At 31.0% G+C, this 12,296-nt stretch overlaps 1 protein-coding gene across 1 annotated transcript; it reads right to left on the bottom strand.

Annotated features, from left to right (window-relative positions):
• Positions 1 to 360: 360 nt before the first annotated feature.
• Positions 361 to 11,716, bottom strand: LOC132715442 (EF-hand domain-containing family member B-like). Its single transcript, XM_060698448.1, has 10 exons — positions 11,411 to 11,716; positions 10,366 to 10,431; positions 9,518 to 9,848; positions 8,820 to 9,014; positions 7,887 to 8,016; positions 6,959 to 7,181; positions 5,038 to 5,221; positions 4,488 to 4,682; positions 3,531 to 3,712; positions 361 to 992 (listed from the first exon to the last, which is right to left on the bottom strand). Exons 1-10 carry the CDS (start codon positions 11,504 to 11,506, stop codon positions 813 to 815), a joined length of 1,782 nt encoding a protein of 593 aa, XP_060554431.1. The 5' UTR covers positions 11,507 to 11,716; the 3' UTR covers positions 361 to 812.
• Positions 11,717 to 12,296: the final 580 nt, after the last annotated feature.

Below are 12,296 nucleotides of genomic sequence, written 5' to 3' on the forward strand. Positions count from 1 at the left end.
ATTCATTGAAAAATATTTGATTTTTTTTTAAATCTACATGCCTTCAGATGAGTTAAACAACAACCAAACAAAATAAATCAAATATTCAGGAAAAAATTACATAAGGTTTAAGAAATGTTTAAATACTGTCAATCAATAAAGTATGAAATTGTCTGCCACAAGGGTCTGTGACCTCCTGGTGTTTTGAAAATAAAATCTTGAATCTTTATGACATTTTACGTGTTAAAATATAATTTATTACATTTATTATCTTAAACATGTAACAAACCCAGTTACTAATAGAGTATATAAGGCTATGTTTGCATATTTTAACACTATGTTTGCATACTTTAATAAACAATAAAAATTTGTGTCTTTTGGTTTGTAAATGCCAAAGACAAGCTAATTTAGTTGCTTTCATTGATCACCTGACAACTGTTTTAAAATTTTGAACACTTCATTAAATTTTCATAAGAATAAGCATAAGATCTGAAGCCATGGTGTTTTAAAATGCTGAAGTAACTGTAATATGATAATACTTAATACTAATTTTTGATTTCTGCACAATTTTCATTATATTGAAAATGACTTTGGTATACAACAATTTAACAATATCTTTGATTTGATGGTTTGAAAATATTTCAATAATCAGTGAACCAACCCCCACCCCCTCCCCTCCCCCCAGCTATTTACCCACACACCCAGATATTTCCATATATCTGAATATAGGAACAGTTTATAAATGAAGTAAATCAATCAGGCATGAAACTTTACAATCTATTTAACATTTATTACATTATTTATGATGATTTTTTCAGTGTCAAATATGCAACTCATACTGCTAACGCATGTTCGCCAATCTCAATTTTTGCCGCCTCAAGGTCATCTAACACACTGCGGAATGATTCAACACTGACGAAACCTTTTGGATGTTTCTTAGCCGCGAAATTGAACAAGTTTTCAAATGTCTCGCCAGTCATCTTGACGCCAGTGTTCGTAAAGATCTGTCGTATCTGAAAAACACAAAATTTAAAATGTCATCTTAATGTCTACAATAGTGAATAGTTCAAATCCCTTGAAATAAATCATCGACGGGTCAGCAGCCTGGTGGTAAATGTGGCCTCAGCCTCTCAACCTAGCAGGTATGGGTTCAAGCCCAACTTTGGTCACAACCATGTTTCTTTACATGAGACGAGAACGGATAAGTTCTAGAAAGCAGATATGGGAGTGGCTTAAATAAGAATCAAGCTTTTTCATGATCAAGCTTATATAAATTATGTTTTAACTAAACTAAATAATATATATAAATATTTGAAAATTAAAAGGAAAGAAGTGTTCATTTCAAAAATTAACAACCATAAACACCAACACACTATTATTCTCTAGCTATCAAAAGTGACATTATGGTTTGTTTTAAAAACAAATATTAAATGCAGTGCATTTGATTAGATTCATTTTCTGAAGGAGTTACTTTTAAAGCATAAAACTGATGCTTTGTTTTTGTTTGTTTTTGATTCACACAATGTTTCTATCAGAAATTAATGTAGTCTATTGATTTATATCTTTATATTGATATAACACCTTTAAATGATGAATTTTAAAGTCATTACTGAAACAAATGAAACTTTACAGATGAATATTTTGGGCAATCAGGGTTAACGTCTGGGAAAACATACAGGGTAAAAAACAATACTGAGGAAAAATGGTGCAAAAGAAACAATTAAACATATGCTTTTCTTTCCAAATTTCATTGAATGATAAAGCTTTCATTTTCCATGTTTATTGACTGTAAAGCTTTTATTTTCAAGTTTCATTGAATATAAAGCTTTCATTTCCAAATTTCATTGAATATCAAGTTTTTTTCTCCAAATTTCATTGACTATAAGGCTTTCATTTCCAAATTTATGTGTGTTTTTTTTCAAATTTCATTCAATGTAAGGCTTTTTATTAATAATTTTAGTACTTTATTTCTAAGTAATATCTTTCTTTTGTGGCTTATAAACAATTGTACTTTGAATTGAGATATTGTGTTTTTTTCATGGGTGTGAATTATCTCCATTCTGACCTTAAAACAAAATATAACAGGATCTGTTTAAGACATCAAATCATTTTGGCAAACAGAATTTGTGACAACAATAATTGGTACATTAATTACTGTCACTTATAAACAACATTCAAGACTTACCAGTTTTATTCAACCTTAAGACTGCGATCAGTAACAGATTCTACCCATACAACCAGTGCAGACCAAGATCAGCAAGCACATCTATGTTATCTTGTCATAATATTATCTGTGCCATCTGATCATGGTCTGCACTGTTTGCTATTCAGTCGGTACATTTTTCAAAATTTTCCCAAAAAATTACTTATGGTTTTAAATGTATTCAGATTGAAAGGATGGACAATTCTTTTTCAGAAATTCAGCAGGGTAAGGGTCAAAATACTTCTATCCATTATTAGATATATCTCTATAAACATGTACCAGTAAGTTCAAAATAATTTAAATATAAAACAGCTTAACCATAAAATACCCCCTTGAAAAAGAACACACCAAAACTACCAATTTTTATTATAACATCAACTGACATTTTCATCATCATTTATCAATGGGAGCTCTTAAATCAGTTTGAATATTTCTCATTTTCCATTGTTAAACAAATTTAGTAAATAGTACTGCTATATATACTCAAAGTTTTCTTCTTATTTACAAATAAATAAGACTGTCCTTACATTAGATAAAAATATCTAAAGTTTGTATTCGAATGAGATAATTTTGATTGAAATGTTTCCAAGAAAATTAAAAAGATAATATCATTGAAAAATTTGTTTAATTTGTATTCTTACTTACATTCTATAAATCATTACAGGAGAGACACTAAATAGTATAAAAAAATCCATTCATTTCATTAGCTTTTCCCCCACAAAAAACTAGTATAAAAAGCTTCCATATATAATTAATTCATTTTGTCATCTCATTTATTCCATGAAAAATGCAATCCTTGAATGTGACTGAAACAAAAAATATTTAAATGTTCTCTAATATAATGACCTTCCTACCAAATAACTTCACAACTAAAACATATGCAAAGCATAAAACTTAACAATTACATGGTATATACAATAAGTGTTTGTAAATCACATTGCTCGGGGTCATTCAATATCTATTTGTAAATACAAATGATGTTCTGGTTTAATTCTTCTAATTTTAAAAATTTTAATCTCAAGGTCAAGGTCATTTCAATGTCAAGGTCATTCATTAATATATCAAACAGAAGATCTCATCTTAAGGTATTAAATTGTACTTTTCTTTAGTTACACACTCTTCATTACACATTTATCATTTATCATGAAACTATTTATTTGGGAACCATTCTACACTATTAAGCCATTGGTCAAATTCAAATATGTGCTCAGAATCAACCAATCAAATACAATTATCAGACTGGTTGTCAAATTGATATTTCATAACTTTTAGACTGTCATAATATATTTTTTTTTTACAATTATTATTATTTTCATTATTTTTTTATGATCAAATTAAAGAAACTTACTTCTTCTTTGGATCTGGGAAGCAAGAAATCTTTTTCATAAACACCTTTCTGACTGAACAATGATGGGTTAACGAGGCCATAGGCATCTGACTCGTCTCCATAATTCTTCCTGTCATCTACACGCTTTATTCTAGGGGCATGTAAATCTGTACGGATTGTTGGTACACCATATCGGCGATAATCTAATCACAGAAATTTGAAATCATTAAACTTATTGGTTTATTAAGATTACAGCTGGAATATATTAATAAACTGAAGGATTACAGCTCTCCCTTTTTTAATACAATGTACATAATGAACTGTGATTTATAAATATTCAGTGCTGGCAATTTTAAACATGATTTTGACTTACTTGTCCCATGTATCTGAATTTTTTTTTACTTGTCCGTATGATACTTATAAAGTATATTCTGGAAAAGAATTTCTTGTCCGTACGGGTTGTGGGGACAACCTGGGCAATACAGACAATTGACTTTTACAGCCACTGAATTATACGAGTAAAACCTTTAAATTTGAAGCTTTTACTTGTGAGATGTTTATCATGAATTTCCTGAATTAAAGGCAATACTATATATAAGCAAAGGCAATACTATGCAACTAAACAACAGTAACTATTAGAGCATTTTTTAAATGACAGCATTTATTTTATTTTTTCGGCAGAACAGATTTTAGTGATTACACATATAAGTCATATTTCTGCTTGCACCCATTGTTTGCTTAGATTTTTTATCTGGAAGACAAGAAACATTTCCACTGTTTTACCTATACAGACTTATGTTCCATAATAATCAATATAAATCAAGAATGGTAACAAAAACCATATCAATTTCCTTGAACGAAAATTAACAACATTGCATTTGGTTTACTATAACAATGTCATTTCATGTTGATTATTTTGATTATTTTATTTTAGATACTATATTATTGATATGGAAGTGTGCCTATAAATTGTGTTACCTCTAGTTGAAATTCCATCAGGTCCCATAACAGCATTAATCATACTGGCGCTAGTTCTATGATCCCCTATAGCTTTATCTATTTGTTTCTGTAATCTACGCGGAGTCGTCTCCCCTGCACTTTGTGGCGTACGTGGCACCATGCCATCTTCTCGCACCAATTCCGTGGCCGTTTCCTTAGTTGGGGTTTGAACATCTACGTTAAATGAAAGCAAACATAAAACCTATTTTTGCGACACTGTCACCAATTTTTTGGCACAGTGCCAAATAGTTATATTTGGTAAAATTAAGCTCAAGATTTTTGTATATCTTTCCTAATGAAGGTTCATTGTAGAACCTACACCAGTAGAAAATAACTTACCAAACTGCATCGGTGTTTATGCGTCGTATCTCTTAATTTGCCGCAAATTTCGATAAAAACATTTCGCTAAAATATAGATTGCATTTTTCACATTTTTTATATCTCAAGTAAAAATGTAAAAATAAAATTTTATTATTTACCAACTCTAAGATTAAAGTGAAAAGAAAGATAATTTATTAATTTAACATACCTGGGCCAGCGGGCATTTTATCCTTCCAATTAAGGAAATTAGCAAATTCCAGGTAGTTGATTCTACCATCTCTATCTGCGTCACAGTAATCCATGAGTTGACACAGAAGTTCTGGCTCAACCGGAAGATTGAACTGTATGCAAGCTTCTTGTAAATCATGAATATCTATTTTACCTTTGTTGTCCTGAAAAATATTGAACGATGCTGTTATTTGGTCAAAGGTCATTGTTGAGAATTAAACAATGAGTATTAATTCTCAGATTTTTTAAAGTCGATCATTAAGTATCAGCCAATAGTATAAACAATGTTAAAGTTTACTATCGTAAGTTTATAACGGTGGTAATATAATTGTGGTTTAAGGTTACTGCATGATTTTTCCATTTGTATAACGAAATAACCACACTGTAACCTAACCACACAAAACTGAAGGTTTGCCTCTACTGGATCGCAACCACAGATATTTTTTTTAAAAATGGTCAGTACTCCATTTTGAATAATAAATTTTCATAAGTAATTGCACCAAATATTGAAGGGCTTTTTTGTTGTTTTTGGGCTTTGCACCAAATATTTAATTAAACGCAACAATGAAGGGCTTTTTTGTTGTTGTTGGGGTTTTAAGGCACACTGACAATTTGTAAAAGTCATATAGAATATTTCCAGCTTTACTGGCAAACAAACACCTCAGGTGCCCATCTGTACATTAATTCTTACATAATTTGTAACACTGGCACCATATCTGAATCATCCATAGTCCAAAAACTGCTTGAAATTTAAGCTACTTCACTTTGAAAATTCACAGGTATCTTTCAACATTCATATATAACAGCAGTGAGAGGCAATTGATCAGATGTTATTAATTGATCATAACAAATGACCTGCATTATGCAAAAAAGAATACCGGTATTTGAAATATAATTACCTAATACTAATCTATCATATGACAGGTACCTGTGTATGCAGAAGGACTAAAGTATTTCAGTGCAGAAACGGGCTAAGTCTAAATTTAATAGAAGATAACCAGTTATTGCACTAAGATAATGATTTACTTAATAAATCAATACTGTAAAGTAGTTTGTTAAAACAGAATAAATAAATAAATAGGCTCTCTCTTAGCAATAAAACTTGAAAGGAAGAATGAAACAAAAGACATGCTGAAACTGATCCATTATTCATTGTACAGAGCTGTCTGTAAAATAAGAGTAAAAACATAGCGAGGTCTAGCCTTTATTTAAATATTTATCAAGAGTTCCCTATCCTAATTTCAACACAGTTCATGCTGGTAAGAGAATTGAATACTAAAGTGATCAATTATTGTTATCTGAACACTAAACCTGAAAAAAAAATGAGCTACCTAGATCATAAAGGTTGATGAGACTGCATAGATGGCTAATTTGTGCATTCTGACCTGGCTTTATGTGGCTGGTAAAGGCTAATCATTTTTGGTTCCAGAATGTTAAAAGTAAAAAGGTTTTCCAATATGATTATTTATGATAATCAATGAGTGATTATTTATGATAATCAATGAGCCTAAGAAATGTCCGTTTAAAGGGACTCCACTGAAGTTTTGCACATGACAGGACTAATTTTTTTTTTAACTTCCGAGATTTATGACCATTTGACCAAATTTCAGATAATTTGTTATTCCTTTTCCCAGAATAGTGATTTTAAGTCAGAAAAAATAACTAAAAAATGAGAAGTGTTACAATGCTTTTCACTCAAATCAGGCTAAGGATAGCATTTAATTAATATACAACTTTCAATCTAATTCTGAGTATTTTACTTTATTATCTTTTACATGTCTTTGTTTTAAGATTCCCAGTTGATCTATTGCAAGAAATTCAAAATTTTATATTTTTCAACTTTGAGACCTCAGTGAAGTTCCTTTAAAAATCTATTTTTAGCTTACACAACAAAGCATTACCTTATCATAGTGCCTAAATGCAGAGGATAGATCATGGAAATTATGATAGTTAGCTTTCTTGAGGTGTTGTCTGATTGCCGCAATTACTCCCCTCTGACGGTCACGACCCCGCAGATACTGGCCCGGTCCTCTCATATGAAGGAGATCACCCGCTCCGTACTCGTCCGGCTTCATGAGGATACCAAAAGTATGATCTGGTGGTACTCTTAATGTGTCTTTGATTCTACATACAAAATATACATGAAAAATTACTGATTCTATATACAAAATATACATGAAAAATTACTGATTCTATATACGAAATATACATGAAAAATAACAGACTCTAATATTATACAAAATATACTAGAAAAATGCATGTTATTAAATTCAAAATGCTTCTACTTTCACATAACTGATTCCATACATAAAACATAAACAAAAAATAACTGATTCTACTCACAAAGGTATACATGAAAAACGTAACTGATTCCACATGCAAAATATGCATGAAAAATAATTGATTCTACACAATTCTGGCTAAAAATAGCACAAAAATTTGATTGTCAATTTATTTCTGAATACATTTGTTAATTATCTTTTGCATAATTATGTATCTGTTTTAAATTGGCCCAATTGATCTATGTAAGAAATTCAAATTTTATGTTTTCAGGCTTTTAAACCTCCATGGAGCTCCTTTAATAATATGGTGACTAATCAGAAAGTAGAAAATATTTCAATCACCATAAATCTACAAGTCAATCTGCTATAAGGCAGTGTAAATTATCATGTGCAAGGATGCCATCATTATTATTTTAGCTAACAATATGGTGATGCAGAAGGCAACTGGAAATCTTAATCAATAAATTAAGACAAAATGCTATTTCACACTGCATTTATAGACAAAAAATTATGTTAATTAAACAAATACTCTAATGTAATAACGTACGGGTCATGCACTTGTCCGAGTTGTTCTTGATGTCGTTCCCGAAACTCATCTACACGCTTAGAGACAATTTTTGTTGCCCTCTCCTGTTCCGCCTCATGTAGCCACTTCATTGTTTTCTTTAAATGGGCTCCTGAAATGAAATTTTCAATTGGCTCTTGGTAATAAAATTTTTAATCAGCTCTTTGTAATAATAATTTGATTAATAATAATTTTGTAATAAATTTTTAAATGGGCTCTTGGTAATAAAATTTTTAATTGGCTCTTGGTAATAAAATTTTAAATTGGCTCTTGGTAATAAAATTTTTAATTGGCTCCTGGTAATAAATTCTAAATGGCTCTTAGTAATAAAATTTCAAATTTGCTCCTGGTACTGGCTCCTGAAAATAAAAATTTTAGTTCGGCTCCTGGTGATAAAATTTTAAAAGTATATATTATTTAGTTATTAAGATTTTTGACAAGTTAATATTGTCATAATATAAACAGTTTTTTTGGAAATATATGGTTATATTGCAAACAACTATAACCTGTCAGGAATGTTTATAACAAATTTATAATACAGCAAACTTCCTTTTTTAGAGAAAATAGTCATAAATTGACAGCAGCTGTGTATATAAAATCATATAAATGTCATGATTATCCAATGAAAAGCAACATTACAAATGTGCAATACATGTGTATCATGAAATCTATGAAATAAAATTTCAAATATAACTTAACAGGCAAAATATATATCAGAAATAAAAAAAACTACTGTTTTCATATTCATATTGCAATATCAAATAGAAGTATGAACACTGTGTCCACTACACATAAAATTAAATGGTATTTAACTTGGTTAAAACTATTATTTCACAAAATGTGTGATTTATATCCATTTTTTCACATTTATTCATAATGACGATAAAATAAAATAAATAGAAACTGATTATGTACCTGTATTATCATGAGGTGTAGGTATACCAAACTTTGACTTATAGCTAAAGTGAGGCGACGTATAACTCCTTTGCAGCTGCTCACCGACGTTGAAGTCATTATGTGACCTTACGTAGAGTTCATGACCTACTTCATTCTCCTTCTCAACATCAGCATATGTTTTATTAGGGTTGATCAAACCTCCGGCACCAGTATCTGTAAGAGTAATCAAAATATATTGACATGCCAAAGATAGATTCTGAGTAAGAATCTCGCTTCTACAGTACATAGCGTAGTACAATTAGTTGGACTAATGTAAGAGATATCAACAATTCCGCATTTACGAAACATTTATGAATGTATACATTGAAGATATAATTACCATAAATAAAGGCTTTTTATACAAGTATAAAATACTAATAGTAAAAGCAAGCTATGATTCATTCTTGCAAGCGGAAATTCCTTATGCTCACATCAATATTCAAGCGCCAAACAAAACCTGTTCAATTCAGATCTAGATTCATACCTAATTCTGAAAGAATTCCGAGAAATCACTTTAATATGCTCACATTAATTTAGAAGTTCCACAAAAAAAACTTGTTCAATTTAAGCCTTGATTCATATCTAATAAGAAATTCATTTCACTCACATTAATTTTCAAGTAACAAAAAAAAAACCCTGTTCAACAATCCCTGTTGAATTCAGGCCTTGATTCATACCTAATTCTGTAGGAATTCCAAATGTGAACTCATATTTTTTCAATCCCTTCGGTAAGTTATTTTCCTGGTTATGAGATCTACCCAGTGGTGCTACTTGATGGCTTGCATAATGATTCTCCTTTCTGTCAAGTGTCCTTTGTTGGAAGAGTGACTTTGGTCTTGGATTTACAAGCTCACTGGCAAAGAACGATGGCTGGGTGTTGATACCATGGTTCATCTCTTTTGCTAAGTTAAGAATCGGGTCTCTGGCTTTTCCATAGAAAACGCGCATTTCTCCAGCATCAGGCCGAACTGTTGCTCGAAATCTACGAATTACCTCGGGACTTGGAGGCTGGAATATAGCAAGAAAATTAAGTCTTTTATTTATAGATTTTGGGCTTACATAACAGCTATAAACAATGTATGTATAAAAAATATTTTAATTGCATTCATATCAAAATTATTACAAACAAATGTTATAGTTGCCAGATATTTCAAGTTGAATAGAAATTTCAATTTCTGAATTACTAACCTCTCAAACTTGTTATTATATACCTATGATGAAATATTAACAAGTATTTCTTTATTTGGCATATACAGGCAATAACTTATTGCTATACCCTAACTAATTTTAATTTCGTACATGGACTTTTCCAGCTTCCATTTTGAAACCGTCCATTATCATTTTGGAGATATCAAGATGGAAAGCTTCAGTTAGTCAGCCAACAGCCTGGTCAGATTGCATACATGTATATGACTCTATACTGTCGGCAAAAGCTTATCATTCTTGGTTTCAGCAGTAAAAGGGTTAATTTAATAAAATGGAGAGAAATGAGAATAAAAAATCTAATCTCTTCTATTGCACTCACCCTGCCATCATGTGGTGGTTTAAGACATGTCACTACTTTATCGCCGGAAGCTGTCAGCTTACCTGCCTGCAAATATAAATATTGAAACTACGATTGAAAATGGATTACTTTATACCCCCACTAACATGCTCAAAAGGTTGATGTTTGTACAGTATGTTGCAGAAATAAAATTGTCTGAATATTGTCCAGCAACCTTTTCAGTTTTAAATGCCCCTTTCATAAAACCTGAATAAAATGGAATCATTGATTTTGCTTATATAGGGACTCATTGTCTTCAATCTACACAATATTTTTCATACAGTAATAACAGTAAATTAGTAATATAGTACTATTAGCTACTATTTGAATATTATTATCCACAGGTGGCTATCAATTGTTATGCTAAGCATTTTCACTGTGCTAGTTTGATACTGTATTTTTTCCAAAGACTAATGTTCTATGTGTGTGTGCTCCTTGGCACGGCGATAGAATCTACTTAATTTTACTGACTACTTTAAAGTATGTTTACTGTATTTTACTACAGCATTACTTTAAGCTACACATATCAAAAAAAGTTACATGTAGGTAAATCATCAAATAATCATCAATTTAGGTCAACCTGACGTCCTGAGTTACAAGTTTATAGGTGGCACTAAGTTAGCACATGTTCTGATAACCGACCATAATGGGGTGTACTTTGGGAGTATTTTAAATAATATTTATTAAGATAAATAAATCAAAAATTGATTTCTTCCTTAAAGAGAACCTGACAAGACTGCGACATTAACAGAAATTGTGTTTACTCAAGGATAGGGAAGAATTTAGTGCACCCAAGGATATTATCATGTGATTCATGTCAATTGTGTCATTTGCAGCACTGTAACTAGATTTTGCTTCCATAACTTTGTATGTCACTTTTATTTGTGCGAACAAAACCTGAAATTTCTTTGGCTACACTGTATACCACATGCCTTTAATATTTTCATGTGCTGTTTTCAGCAGCTGTTCAGTGGGTACTAAATTTTTTTATGTAAATGTGATTATCATAAGCCTCAAACGTACGTACCGCTCTCAACTCAGGTGTCCAGTCTTTATATTTCCCCGCATATATTGACTGTGTAGAAATGTCGGGCAGTTTTATTTGAGATGCCGTTGATGCCATGTTATTTTTGTATTTCTAATGTTATTTCCTTAATAAATGGCTAATCTACTGTACGCTTTCCAATATTCAATTATTTCGGAACCAGTTTGAGAAATAATTAACCATCAAAGGTTGTTAGATGTGCGATAAACATTTAAATATTTCCTGTCCATTTACAACACAGTCAAACGGGAATAATGTTGACACTTCCCTAGAAACGACGGGTTAAAAGGTTATGTTTCCGCTTCCGCTAATAGACTGGGTCGTTGATTTTTGAAAACTCTCAATCATCTAGACGCTGGTAAATATAAATGGACGCTTGCGGGAACTATTTTTTACGGTAGCACAGCGGGTAAATAAACCTGCTACCTTGGTACAGTTATGTAAAAATTGTCATTCATATTTGCATTAAACAACCTCTGTAAAATTTAATCACAGAACTACAGTCATTCAATAGGATCTCATTTATCACATAATTCTATATAATATTTTAACATACATTAATTAGGATACGTAATTTTTATTTAACTTTAAATTGACGTACAACTTTATAAAAGAATGATTTATCAACTAGCTGCGACTTCAAATTGCAAAATCCGCTAGTGTAGTGACTCCCATCGCTTTTCCAAAAGGCCACCTGAGATCAAACAATATACATGAGAGCGTGGGTTAAATTAAAGCGAAGAGTGAGCCAATATTTCATGGGGGCGGGATTTCTTCTTTTTTTTCAAGTAAAACCGCGCTAATATTTTGATTATTTTTGTTCAAAGACACGATTTCAATTTCCCCGTAAAAATACTTGATTCCCAGC

The sequence above is a fragment of the Ruditapes philippinarum genome, unplaced genomic scaffold, assembly GCF_026571515.1.
Source record: "Ruditapes philippinarum isolate M1 unplaced genomic scaffold, ASM2657151v2 ctg2753_1_1_1_1, whole genome shotgun sequence".
NCBI classification, from domain to species: Eukaryota; Metazoa; Mollusca; class Bivalvia; order Venerida; family Veneridae; genus Ruditapes; species Ruditapes philippinarum.